The sequence below is a fragment of the Netta rufina genome, assembly GCF_964035555.1.
Source record: "Netta rufina genome assembly, chromosome: 12".
Lineage (NCBI taxonomy): Eukaryota > Metazoa > Chordata > Aves > Anseriformes > Anatidae > Netta > Netta rufina.
Window position 1 is genome coordinate 19409588 of NC_140135.1, and position 15057 is coordinate 19424644.

Below are 15057 nucleotides of genomic sequence, written 5' to 3' on the forward strand. Positions count from 1 at the left end.
AAGTGCATTGTTGAGGCAATTGTTCTCTATTTTATTGCTAAGTGACAGTTTCCCTGCTGGAGACAATTTATCTTATCAAAATTCCACAAGATAAGCTACTTTGTGCAAAAACAGGACTCCTGAGAAAGAAGTAAAATACTGGAACTGTCACATATAATTTACCTACTTAAAAAAAAAAAAAAAAAAGGTAAAATTAATTATATTTTCAATAACCTGTTCACTATAACAAAGGCAAGCTTTTTTTTTTCTCCATAGAATTTGGTTAAGTCTATTTCATTAGCTGGCAGGAGTTAAATAAAAGGAAAAAAGATCACTTACTGATATCAAATATTTTGTTCAGAGGCTAACAAATAATAAAATAACCTGTTACATGAAAAACAAAACGAAACAAGCAAACAAACAAACAAAAACAGTTTTCTTCAAAATCTGGATGCTTTCAGGTTGTTAAAAAAAAATTTAACACTGACACCTGTCTGTACTTTGGATAAAGTCAATGTTACCATTCCTATCTTGTCTTAAAGCTCATTTTAAACAATCTTCCTGCCTAATTAAAATTACTTTCTGGCTCTTTAATACAATCTTTTTGAATGTTGGCATGGTTAAAACATTCAAGTCTACTTGGTTTAGGATAGTGTGGCAAATGTCAGCGGAATACAAGGGCATATGGCATATAATTACAGAACCATATGGGTGCCAGTAGTAATAGTCAACAGCATTTGAATACAGGACCTGAGAAGTTAGAGGAAGAGCAATAAAACACTATCATACGTAATCATAAAATGGATACGTATGGTTTCTTTATAGCTGAAAGAAGCCTTTAAGGTCTGCCTTTTAATCTAGCACAGCCACTGTCTGTCCAAGGATATAGCAATAGAGTTTAGTATACATTATTTTGATTTTGGCTTGGAAATTTATAAACCCAGGTCATTAAGATGAGTGATGGAAAAAATCACTTACCAATGCACATAGCAGATCAACAGCTTCCAGTATCAGTTCTTGGTGGCCAATGCGAGTGACTCCCAGTTCCTCAAGCTCTTGGTGAGTGATGTGTAGCAGCTGTTCACCATTGATCTTTTCCCTTTCAAAATTTTTTATGTATTGTTGGAGGCAATCATCAAGGCCTATTGAAAAAAAACAATGCCAACAATGCATATTCAGAGAATGAAGACAAACAATAATAATACTTTAATCTACAAATACAGAAATTTCTGCCGAACACAAGTATAACTCCTTGTTTGGATCTATTATGGAAAAGAGAAAAATATAATTCAACTTACATAGTAGCACACCTCAGACTTCTAAACCCCAAAATTTGTGCTACTCACATTATTTTCAACATCCTTAAACATTTTAACACTAATTTAAAGCCTGTGTGGTAGGTATTAGGGATAACTAGATGATACATATTGCTAATGATAACCAGAAATATATTCATCTCAAGTAGTACAAGAACGCTAAATGAATTAAGAGGATGAAAAAAGTTCACCAAAAATATCTGAGAAATGCATTGCTATCCATTATTCTATTTAGAGGTATATTCCTTAGCTAATAAAGTGATTTAATTAGATATAATACAATTAGCCTATTTCATTGTAATAGAAAATATGAGCTAAACATGTTACTAATATGCGACACCATAGCCTTATTGAATGCTAGGAATAGTTAGCATCCAGTAATAAATTTCTAAAAAGAAAGTTATAGGATGACTTAGAATAACCAAACCACTTTCTAGGGGAGTGAAAGCTTTTGGAAACCAGGAGATCATTGTTCAGTGGTCATGAATAAGACTTGGATTATCTAGCTGTCTTTTGTCCAGAAAAAGGAACTGTTTCCTCGTTATGCTGTTGCTGACCTTAGCACCCAAACCAGCAGCCTCTTTCTAACAGGCACCCAAGCCTTCGGGCTATTGCAGAACAGCCTGCAAATGGGAGATGACTTCTCTGCATCTGCTCATGGTTGTAAATGATTTAATGAATGGTTTTATGAAAGAGTATTTCAATTTGCATTGATTGCAAATTGGTCACTGCGACTTCTGCATTCATCATGTAACATCTGAAACTCAGTTGTTACGCGGTTCTGTCCCCAGAAAGTTGCACAGTAAATCCCCAAAGCCACGTATTTCAGGCTTGCTTTTAGTCAATACTTGCCTAAAACTCCTTTCTGTGAACAAACTCATCAGAAAAAGTTTAATTTCTGATAGTACTTTCAGTGACTATTTTGAACAGAAATGAAGCACATTAATGTATAAAGTGTCCTTGGCTACCAATAAGCATTTGTAGCAGTCGGAAAGATTTAAACAATACCAGATGAACGTGACATCCTATGAAAAGTGTGTAGCCAGACGTATGAAGCGTGCTTTTATGCCAGAGACAACGTATGACAGAAGCAAAATATGAAAATTGTGTTAGGCAGACCGCTCTGTAATAGCTCCCCAGGGCACCTTCCAGAGGCGTTGCCTCAATGGTGCAAGCAGTATGGCAGCTGACAGCAGAATCCAGAAATACATCCTTAAAGGACACAACCACCTCGTAGTGTGACAGCACCTCAGGAATACCCACACCAGGAGACACCAGCCCTGCTGCGCCTGGCCCTGCCCGGAGCCGTGCGTTGGACCCCATCGCTCCTCGCCTTGCGATCCAAAGCTTCGCGCTCAGGGTGAGGCTTACAAAGGAAGAACTTGGCTAAGAGTACTTTCATCCTTCCTGATCGTGGTCGTGATTATTTTTAGCATGAAAATATCAAAGATTCAATTAGAAAGAGTATAAAATGAGCTCACTTTGACTCACCAGAGCCAAACGGAATATTTACTTCCTCAAGCTACTTAGGCCTCATTAGTGCTCTTTATGCAATTTTCTCAGTGTAATTTCTGTTTACAAATAAGACTTACATTAGTTAATATTCATAACTACGAAGTGGTAAGGGGCATTAACCCTGTTTTATATGTAGGTAAATAAAATTAAATCTCTATTCCCAAGTTACATAGCATCAGAGTTCGGCAGGCTTGCAGCTCTGAGTGTTCTTACAAACCTCACCCAAAAATGTAAATACCCAACATATCCTTCACAGCGCAGTACAATAATTCAAGGGAAATGGCTTAAACATGCATGTTTAATTTAAGGCTGAAATTTAACCTCCATGAATGAAAATTTGTTACATTGCCTCTTTGCATTTTTAATTAAAAGACAACTTATTCCATCCAGATGGACTAGGAAAACTTGATCTCTGGATCCAAGAAATAAAGGAAAAACTTTGACATGTTTACTGGAAACTGTGATCTTGAAAATTAGGCAAGCACAGGGCCTAATTCAAGGAAACATCAAGAGAAAGGAGGGGAAAAAGTAGGGAGAAAGGGCTGGGGAAAAGAAAACCCTGTTAGCTTTGAAAGATTTATTTCCTGATCCGCACAATTAAAAAAAAAAAAAATCATTAAAACAACAATGCAAGGCAGAATGTATTAAAAGGAAAATAAAAGTTCTGCATAGAGCTAGCTCAAATCAGATTTAGGTATTAACTCCAAGCCAATGTTACAAAAGAGATGCTGCATATTACGGGCATCAAGGCCCAGCGAGATTAAAATGAATCTTCCCATTGATGTCAGCAAACATCAGGGTTGTTTTACATTAAAAGCACAAACATAGTTTGCATGTTATGTAAAGGTCTGTCCCTTCGTCTCTGGCATTAGAGACAGACAATGAAGAAAACGGTACAGAACTGAGCGGAGGACAAGCACAAATTGTTGTCTTCTGTGTAGGGAGTCAAATTACGAAGACAGGGCAGCTCTCACGGGGGAGAAGTGTGGTAAAAATAACCTAGTCGAGTGTGAGCCATCACAAAAGAAAAGTCATTTCTAAGTTAAAAATGTGGGATTTCAATTTTTCATAAGTGTCTCCGCAAATTACATTTATTCTCCTCTCCTTTTCATACATGCTAATGGATTTTTGTTACTTACCACGGATTATGTTGTTCTTCCCATCTATCCTAAAAATTCCTGACCGAATGATGGTTTTGTTCATACAACACCATTATTCCCAGGGGAGAATGTAAGACAGCTGGCTGGCACGACAAAACGCTGGCTGTGAAACGCGGGGTTACAGGCAGGGCACACAGGAGAGGTCCCTGCCAGTTCAGCCTGTCACAGACGTGACTGCTCTCATGAGCTGATTCTTCTGACAGAAGAGGGTACACAAAACAATACGCTCTCTCACAAAAATGCAAGGTTGCTCATTCTGCTTTTAGGGTCTAGCATGAAAGAGCAGGAGAACAGCTCCGTGACCAGTTTGTGCGATGAAATGAAGTACGGTTACGGCCAGTTTGGCAAAGAAATCAGAAATATTTTGAATAAAGCTCTGAAAATATTTAACACTTTTCCCAATTAAAAAAAATAAATAATAATAATCATGTGAAAAGCACATAGCAGAGCACTGAAACCATGTCTGCACAAATGCTTACATACAACAGCAGACATGAAGTACAGACGCTGCTGTCTGTGGAATCAGGCTCTAAAGGACAGAGCCTGGGAGTCGATGGAACAATCTCAGTTTCTTCAGAGGGACTGCACTCTGCTCTGCCTTTGACCTGGAAAGAGCAAATTAGTATTCCTATGGAGGTATCTCACTAGGCTAATAAAACTAAACAGTCATATCCATCATTACGTGATGGTGTCTTATGAAAAAAAATCAACAGAAAGGGAAACAGGGACAGATTCAACTTTAAAGTACTCTTGTGCTAGGTACTGGAAGGAATCCGTTCAAGCTGCTGTGTCCTTCAGTCGAGGCAAATGCAAATGGTGACCGGGCTTGTCTACAACGGTGGCCCCTTCTGTAAGAGGACAGCAACCCCCAGCAGGCTGCAGAGCCAGCCGTGCACCAGCGGGGTCATCCTGGCCTTCCACCAAGCATGGGCTGGACTCAGCCTCCTTGGGTGACATGGATCAGAAAAGGACAAACTGCAAAGAAAGGAGGAAAAGGCAGAGGACCAGAAGGAGCACATGCTTTGAGAAATGCTTTGAGAGGATCCTGCTGGGGCAGGTTGGAAGCCATAAGGAAAAAAACATGTTTTCAATTCCCTGCTTTTGCGAGTGACCTCAGACGTCTCAGATAAACAGGACTGCACCAGGACCACCCGCCTGCTGCCATTAAAGGCTTCTCTTCCAAGGCAAAGCAGCTCACAGGTCCAGAAAATTAGCTGTTCTTTATTTGGAAGAAAGGAAACCATGATTTCTGTGCTGAAAGTTAGCTAATTGGCAGGGGAAGGCATCACACACTTCTCCTTTCACAAACTGCAGAGAGCATACGCAGATCTGCTTCATTTTAGCCAGGGCCCAAGAGCAGCTAACGGCCCAGTCCAAGCAGCAGCAGTTACAGAAAACAAATAGGTTTTCTGAAATCATTTGATATTTTCTACATAAAGCAAATTTTAGCAGCCAACTAGAAAGATCTGGAAGAAATGGCCTGGTTAGCAGCAATTCATGGGGGTTCTTGAGCAGAAATACCTGGGATTTATTACATTGGGCTTAGGCACAGTGCATGTTTTCCAGTCCTTACGTAACTTCTGACAACGCAGACCATCAGGTGGGTATTTTCTGTCCGTGACATTACAAGCTCTGTAAAAATTATTTGGTCCAAATAAAAGGAAAGGCATAATCCTCAGGACCACGTTGATGCTAAGCTTACTCCCAAACACTGGCTGCTTGTTCTTAAGCCCTACCAGGAGGAAAAAAAATGGTTTAGAGTGCCTTGAAAAATTATCTTTATGACCCCACAATTCAAAAACAAACAAAGGGAACATCTTTGAGACACCCTGAAACATCAGCCCTGGAATATTTCAGTCCTAAACTTTAGAGCCAATCTACAAATTAGAGTCTCATGTCTTTTGCACCTTCAAACCTACTTGTTACAAGCCTGACCTATAACATAGTATTTAGATCACAAAATTGTACACAAAAACTGCATTAAACATCACAACACATGAATGCAGGAATAGACATAAAAGAAAATTATGAATATTCTTTAAAAAAATCTCAGTTCTGGATTATATGACCTCTAGATGCTTGACTGTGCACATGTAACATGCTGAAATGGTGCTTCCAGGATAGGTTTCCTCCGTGCCATTATGGCACCGTTCACACAGACGGGTGCTTTTGGTGCAAATCCAGGCAGCCTTCTGCTGCCTGAGTGCCACAAGCAGGAACCACAACAGGACGGGCACTTAGAAAGGGTGTGTGTCTCCCAGGGACTGACTGGTCCCTCCACATCCCCCACTGTCACTACGAGCACACATGGCACCAGTCTGCAATACAAGCCATCCTCATAAATCCTATCCCATATGCAAATCCCAGGGAATCCATCACCACTGTCACTTTTTTTCTTTCTAGCCTGGCCAAAGCAACAGGCTTTCCCGTAATCTCTAATTGCCTGCTCCTTTTGGCAGCAATTTCCCAAGATAACTATAGTATCAAGACAAAAGCAGTACTGAAATATTAATATTTTAAGAGTTCAGAGCACCTGAAAAGAGGGTTTTATAAGCAGAGGTGTCAGGCAGTACTAATAACAAAGGAACAAACTGCTCCACTTACAAAATCTGATTTAACATTATGCCGTCACCCTTAAATTGACATCTGTATATATGAAGTAAATGACTTAATATAGTTCTGCCTTCACTACCTATGAGGGAAAAGAGCAAGTGAAGACATTCTACTTCTTCCCCACAAAGTGACAGCCATTGCTGAGCCGCGGTATAATCGCAGGAGTAATAAATGGCATTTTCAATCAGCTTGCTGGAACTAGACCTGACCTTAAAGATGTTTCTGGAAGAAAAGTGTCACGCTCAGAGAATGTATCACATTTTCAAAGCAAGAGCACACTCCTTCACAGCAACATTAAACCCGAGAAATGTCACTAATGCTGTCGCTGATGAACTTCCCATAAAAGTGATAAAATACCCAAGCAGTTTTGCTAACTCTGTGCTAATACAAGTTTGCGTTTGCTTTTTCTCCTTGACACAGACGCAACAGCAGCCTCTGGTCATTTTTGAAGCAGCATGGCTGAAGAAGGACTGGGAAGAGCCAGCAAGGCTGCAGCAGCTTTGCATCCAAACCTCCTCTTTGCTTGATTGCATGCCTCCAGATTGCAGTCCAAGCCGAGGACACTTCGATGCTGAACCTGTCGCATTACATTTATTTTAAAGAGAAATGTGTTGGCCAAATGCAAGGCAAGACGTTGCATCTCTTTCCAGTATTGGACTCATGTAACACATGGCTTTGCTTTCAAGGGGCAGGGTTTGCTGACCACCTCCGGCAGAAGCGCAGAGCTCTGCAGAGAGCACGGTGCCACTCGTCCTCGCCGCTCCTTGCATCTCACCCAGCTCCATGGGGGCTGTGCAGGGAGCTGGGTCAGACTGCCCCCTGGGAACCTCGCCCCGTGTCCTCAGCTAATGAACTGCCAAAAAGGGGGTGGCAAACATCGCTGGGTGAAAGGGCAGCTGCTAAAGCTGGTACCACTGCCAAAACCCGGGCTTTTCAGAAGCTGCTCGGTAAGAAAGCCCCATCTGACAATTCTTTACTTTGCTGTCATCCCTATCTGATGAGACGGCAAATGTAGGATCACCATCCCAGCCGTATTGAAACTATAAAAACTGATTTTATGTAGTCTTTTTATGTAGTTCTTAACTGAGAGGGCCATAAGTAGATAGGGCAGACATTTAAAGTTGGGTGAGATGAATCTTGCTCTAAAAGCATCTCCGATAAGCCTGCAATAGGGCTCTACATTAAGTTCAGTTCATATCCAAAAACATCCAGGCATAATGTCATGGAAACTCCAGAACAACTTTGGACAAAGCATGGAAAAACAAACTGGAAATTTGAGGCCTGTATACCACTGCAAAACTCTCCTAACAAAGCAAAGTAAACTTGTAACAGGGTAGCCAGAAGCCCCAAATCACATTTTGTCAGCAAATGCTAACACTTGCAGAGCTGAGTGGTGGTAAGAGAGCTGACATGGAAGAATCAAATGTGCTACAGATGTCTCAGTGCCAAAAAACATTAATCCTTGGTTTGACTTCACAGACACATTTCACTAAAACTTCTAGATACCAAAAGAAAGGCAATCCCAGCGTGTGTATTTATAGTAAGAATCACAATGAAATGAGGTTTCTGCTCAGCGTAATTTCTCCAGCATCTATGACTCTAGGCCCCAATTCACAAGCAGTCGTTCAAACACCTGCAAGACACAAATCCTAGAAGCATAACATGGGCTTGGTAATTCCTCCCAAAGCTCTTCCTGTAGTTGCCAAAACCATGAGGAAGCTGCTTTCAGATGGTTGCAGGCGGTAAAGAGAAGGCTGGGGCTCAAGGGTTTCTCAGGGATGTTTGGCAGCTTTGTTGGCAGCATCTCTTGGTCAGCTGCTTGGGAGCCGGGGTTTCACACACACCTCTCATCCTCCACCTCAAGGCACAACGCCTCTCGGTTGTGCCATCCTGGTGGCAGTGAAGATCTGGGTGACCTGAAATCAGGCTCGTAAACGCTTTGGAGGAATTAGCTCCAGCAATCAGTGACTAGCTCAGCTAGGAGTCAGGTAATTGGCAGGAACTGTCAATTAATTGTCAGGAAATTCCCAAACTAGAAATTACTATTATTGTTACACATGGTGTAACACTAGCCAAATGGGAACAAATCACACACACACACACAAAATCAAACTATAAATCCTACCAAAGAAAAGGTTTTCTCTTTCCCTGCATTTACTTATTTTTATTCTACTTATTTATGTTATATGACAGTGCCAGATAAATGTATTATGGTTGGTTTTGAATAGAATGAGGGCTGGGCATTTTTATTTACTACCACTTTTCATGCGGTACCAGATTAAGACAGATTAAGTCTCTGGCTTCAACTACATGATGAAAAATATTACTACATTTTAAATCAGTTATTTTGTATTTTAACTCTGCATTCTAAATATTTTGCTATTTGATCTGGCCATGGGTTGTTCAAAATAAAATATGTCTGTGAACATGAAACTGGCAATAATTTTATCATATCTTGAAAGAAATATTTTGCCAAAAGGCCATGAATAAAATATGATTACAGCTCAACATATCAACACGCAAAAAAATCTCATCTGCTCACTGAAAGAGCGAAGTTATTGGTAATTCAGTACCAAAAGAAAAAAAAAAAAAAAAAAGCAAAATCAGGTGATTACAGAAAAGCTAAAAACCACAGGAGATCACACACAGAGATATTCTAACTACTACTTTTTCAAATGCTTTGGATGTTTATTTTCTTTTAAATTATTTTTTTTATATGGCAGCATGCAAAAAAAAGGGACTCAGGACAGGACCAACAGGACCGGCACCTGACAAAGCAGCATCAGAGTGGAAGTATTGCAAAATTCCCATCTAGAGCTAACTACTGCTGCAGCTCTACAGGCCATGGCTGCCGAAAAAGAGCAAACGAACTCAGACAGATTCCAAGCCATTTCTAGTTATTTTTGTGTTTTTCATGGGAACAGTTACAGCTACTGACTTAAAACATCAGGCAAGGAGTAGATCTGTAATAGCAATGTAAGTAGCAAGAGCTGCCTATAAAACCTCTAACCAGCTGCTGGTGAAAAGGCAAACGTTTACCTTGCTAGGAACACTAAACCAACAACCCGGAGCAATGTGCTGCATTAACAGAGCAGGAGAAATTAATTCTAATGTAAGCAAAAGCAGCACAACATAAAATAACATTTCTGGGGACATTCCTCGTGGCTTCTTAGGGAGCAGCCTGCTGGAGTACTCCAGCAGTCATTTCCCAGGGACATCCTCAAACAGCCTCCTCTGGCTCACCGCGCTATTTTCCACCTCTGCCAGAGAAGCTAAGAGGGAAAGCCATTAGAGGATTAATGGAGCTCGACTGAGGTTAGGCAGCTCCTTAAGTCACTCTTAGGAAAAGGCCTGCTCTTGTCACCACGCTTTCCCTGCCACAGGCAGGAGGCTGACAGACAGACAGGCTTTGATCTCCTTGAGGTGTCTTGGAGCAAACCCCAACACATGGCTGGGTAGCTCACGCAGGACCAAGCTATGCAAAGATAACACAGAAACAGTTAGTGGGAAGAGAGTATATAAATAAATCAAAGAATTGGAGGTTTCTGTAGAAAATAAAATAGGTATGACAAGAAAAAAGCAGGGAAACAAGCCTGAGATGACCTAGAAAGGTGACAAAAGTGAACAAGGCACGACTTTCGTATTTACATAGTGTGTTTTTCTCTAAATTATGTAATTAGTGTTTTCTAAAACATTTTTTCTGACCTTCTAGAAATATGGTCTGAAACAACTGTAGCTTCAATTCATAGTATATGATGGATCCTTGTGCCACCCGTCACTGCCATCAGTGTTTCTGGTGCTGCCGCCCAGCAGTTTCTCAGGGCAAGGTGGCTGCTTGCAGCCAGCTGGCTACAGCTCGGTGCGTCCAGGTTCCGAGGGGCGGTCTCTTGCCTTGTCTTATGCAATAGTAAAAAAAATATCAACTTGATAAGCTTTTACACGAGTTATAACACCACTTACAACAGCAGATTTCAGCCCCCAGCTGGTGTAGAGCTGCTTACAAACAGGCAGAGCTGCTGCAGGCTGCCAGCGCTGGCTGAGCAGGGCTCCTCAGGGGGTTCATGCCACCAGGGGCCCACGGCATGCTCAGTTAAAAGAAGGCAAAGAGCAAATACAACTCGGTTGCTGATTCTACAGACCACAGCAGAATTTCAGGCTGCTTAATCAGTAAGAGGATTTAGCAAACAGCGAGTTACAATTTGCTCCCTACCCAGCTGGAAGTGGAAGCCCAGAACACCTGCGTAAGTGGATTGCACGGGGAAAGGTGGCAACTTCTGCCTTCGTTTCTGCCAGAAGGAGAAGCATTTTTATGGGATAAGAGGATTTGATTAGTAGTTTTAGTTACAGTTGTGCTAGAACTGTATGCTCTTCCAGGTGCCATAGATACTTGGATCATCATAGATTTAAAAAAAAAAATACACCAGCAGAAACTATTCTTGTAACCTGAACCTTAGCTCAGTCCAAAGAGTAAAACAAGTACATAAAAAAATGATGGAAATAGATTCAGTTGTGTAAAACCATTTCAAATCGTACTATTTCATTTCCACTACTTAAAAAAATATATATTATTTTTTAGCTTTTAGAAATTAAATACTAAATACATAATTTCACTGAAACAAACATGAACTATTGGTAGTTTTCGGTTTGAAAATGCATTTAATTATTTTGTTCTACATGCACGATGTGATTCTTGCTTTTAAATGCTTTAAAGTTACCAACTTTCTACATAAGACATCTCTACCATCACATCCCCTATTTCACAATCTCTGTAAGAAATAATTTAAAACCTTTCAGAAACTAAAGGCTAATGCCATTTTGATCTCAAACACAGCAGCTGTAAATGACTGAATCAGGATTTTTCCCTGGCAGTTCTTTAGTAAGATAAAGTTACATTCTTAAATGTAGTTTATAAGTAACTTGATAATGTAGATTAATTGACAGTGCTGTTCACAGTGGTTCTTTTCCCTAAAATGTATAATTGGAACCAGGAAAACTCAATTTATGCTGTCCTTTAAAGCCCAACTAGTGATGTTATTTCTCACTACTATCAATTTTCAAATTCTAACTTAAAACTCAAACCAGGTGTACCTGTAATCACATTAAAAATGGTTTACAAAAATTAAATGTCCTTGATTTTCTTTAGTCATTTTCAGAGATTGGACCAAAAAAAAAAAAAAAAAAGTATTTCCTCTAGAGGGCTTCAGGATCTCCAAGATTGCACAAGCTGTTTCAGTTATATTTCACTGAGTGCCTGTATTTCTGAGGGTCAGAAAGGCTTACTGCTGTTCTGACTGCTCCTGCTTTGAAAGAAATCACAATTAGTTGAGTGAGAAGATAACAAGGATGGTATTGTAAGCAGTGCCTCCCTTTCCAATGTGAGTAACCAAAAAAATGGGACAGGAACTAGCTATATGATTGCTTTAACTAGAAATGCTGAAGTTAATGCAATTTATTTTATACTTTCTTGGACTATTCTTCCCCATACAGGACTAGTCTTTTCTTTAAACTTTCTGCTAACACTATCCTAATAGCAACTCATAATTTAATAAGACATTCTAAACCAAAATACACTAAACCCATATGCTAAAACTACTATTTTCATTTTTCTCTAACTAAGCATTGTGATAATCTTGCCAAACAAGTTCCTGATTCCACCAGAAATGCCATGCCTGATCAGCCAAGCTAGTTTCGTGTTGTGTTCAGTCCTTGTTCCTCTGTTCTTCTGCAAGGCTCGTACTCGGTATGCCTGCCTCACCCCTCAGCCACCACCTCATCCACTGCCTCTCGGCAGCTTTCACTTTTCAAGCATCTGATGTGTCAACTACACTTCTAGCGATTATTACGTTTCTTATCTTTTCAGGTATAAAAATGCCACTAAAGGTGCAGCCCCATAATGGACTTAAGCCAATTTCAGATGCTGCTGCTGCCAAGCGAGGAAACAACCTTCTTCACAACCTTCTTCTCTCCCCCCGCGCTGGCATTTGGCATTTTCTGACAGCACAGGGGATCAGCTCAGCCAGTTTCAGCAAACTAAAGGTGAAGCATGCAAACGGTGAATCAAAGCTCAACCTATTTTTTTTTTTCCTCTTCCTTTCTCATTTTTGTTGCCAGCATGTGACTGAGCAGCTAACACCAGTGTTTTCTGCGCTTTGCCTCTTGCCACTTGCTGCCACCTCCAGATGTCCCGGTGGCTGCATGTTGAGCTGAACAGGGGAACTGCTCCATCTGAACAATAGCCCGGAAAAAATCCAAGCAGAAAAGGTTGTTGTTTGGCAGGTGAATGTGCTCCAACCCAGTTTACAGTACAGACACTCAGCCTTGGCAGGGGACAGGGCAAGAAGAGCTTGAGGGGCACAAGCAGCACGGAGGTAGAGCAAGGGGCAGGAACAGCCCCCGTGTACGGCAGGACAGCCCCAAAGAGTGCTCCTTGATCGACCACCCCCTTGTGAGCAAGCTTTTGAAAGATGATTACGATACGCAAAGCTGCTACAAGTTATGGCAGCAAATTTTAAAAATGTGTGAGCAATACAGAGTGCAACAAATGGGCCCTTTTCTACCAGGCATGGCTGGTTTTAGCCCAACCCATCATCTGATAGAGCAGGAGGTCAATTTATATAAATATAGCAAGGAGGAAACTGAAGAAGAGGTCAACAAAACAGTAAGATGGTAGGGAGTTAATTTTGATATGTTGTCCTAAGAGATCAATTAAGTCCTTGACAGTTACAGGAAATCTTAAGATGCATCTCATGTTTAATTTAATAATTGCAACCGCAGTTAGACTACGTAGCTTGACAAAATTAAGCACATTGCCTTTTAAAACATCAATCTAATTAACTGGACTTAGCTTTAGTTTGGTGCTTGATAGATGTTTGAGGTCTGTGGAAATTGTAGTACTGACTTTCCCAGTAGAAGTTTCCCCCCGGCATCACTGGGCACACACGGCTATTTGAAAAACTCTTATTAAAAAAAACTCTGGTCTGATCTTGGAGGGCCCTATTCTTGCTACCAGTTATTATTTAATATAGGAAGCACTTCAGAGATTATTTTGCGAGTCTGGCCTCGATCCAACTAAGATTTTAAGTGCCTGCCTCCCTTCCATATATATTGCTAATCCTCCAATTGATTTGTGCAGAAATATTCACATGATTCAAATTAAACTTAAGTGCATTGCTGGAGCAGAGCCAGAGAGCACCGAACATTGCATGATTGAGCCCACAATGGCCAAAGGTTTGCAGATTGTCCCATTCAACTTCACGGATCGAAATCCACGTCTCTGTGGAAGGACATCGCACAGAAAATTTATACCTCACTTAAATCCTCCTCCAGCTTGAAAAATCCTCTGCAGGAATTATCTTTTCCCATGATACTTCTGGTATGTGCCCTGATTTCCTCAGTAAAGATGGACCTGGGTAGTGTAACTACATTTTCCTGTGATTGCAATGCACCACTTGAAGTATTCTCCACTCCAGGACCAGCAGTGGCAGAGCTGAACAATGCCTGCTGGCAGAAGGTCACATTCCTTCATATACCAATAGGTTTGGCTTTCAGAAAAATAAATAAGCACTAAACAAGTTTTCTCATCATTTAGAAGTTGTCTTCCCTTGTCTTAACCTTTTAATAAGACTTTGAGAACTTAATTATAAAGCCCTTTAAAGTCATGTATAAATGCTAGTTTGATCAAGAAAATGCCATGTAACCTTTCAGAAACCCCAGCTCACAGCTTTTCAGTTGACTAAGAAAAATTTAGGAGACAAAAGAAAGATAAGAATAGAATACCGGTGGCCTTCACCAAAGTGAAGATGCTGATCCCAAGACAAGCAAAATATTCCTCCAGCCTGAGTGTGGGGGCGAGTCAGTCCTGAAGAACCATGGCCAAGAGAAGCAGCAGTGGCTTGCTTGGCAGTTTCCAAAGCTCTATGAGGGGAAATGGGTGTGAGATTTAAGGGCTTTAAGAAATGAGCGTTTGCCTTTTTCCTGGACAAGGCTCTTGTTCCAAGGTGAGGCTGGTACATACACCGAGCCCACACCAAGGCTAAGGAGATGGGGCTCTACATGTGGGAAAATACAAAGGTCAAACTGAAGCTGCCTTCTCGATGACTGGAGGAAAGATCTTTGGAGATCAGTGTGATAAATGATGGGACTTAAATGGACATTTTCGTCTGTTTTATCACTAAGCCCATTTTGACTTCCCAACAGAGGTGTTGAGCTGCACCCTTCTCCTTCGAGAGCCAGGAAAACACCCTTTTTGTGAACAGTAGTGGTTATTGCCACCAAAAATACATGCACACACACAATCTTCTAACATCAGCTTTATGGCATCAGGAATTTTCATCTCCTCAAAGTCACCTGGGAAATCCATGGAAGTGGCAACCACACATTTGAACAAACTCTCCAGTGTTGTAGCCTACCAGAGGAAAAAAATGCCCTAACTTGTCCCCTTTCCAGCTATAAATCCCTAACGCATTTCTCAATTC

The 15057-nt window shown here is 40.8% G+C and overlaps 1 protein-coding gene across 1 annotated transcript in view; it reads right to left on the reverse strand.

The window, feature by feature from the left end:
* LOC311213940 (connector enhancer of kinase suppressor of ras 2-like) overlaps positions 1-15057 on the reverse strand; it is a gene marked incomplete at both ends in the record, with an annotated part of 169756 nt that overhangs the window by 108887 nt on the left and 45812 nt on the right. Inside the window, one exon of the mRNA XM_084294277.1 lies at positions 958-1121. Within this exon, the coding sequence (XP_084150403.1) occupies positions 958-1121 (164 nt within the window). The remainder of the gene's footprint in view (positions 1-957; positions 1122-15057) is intronic.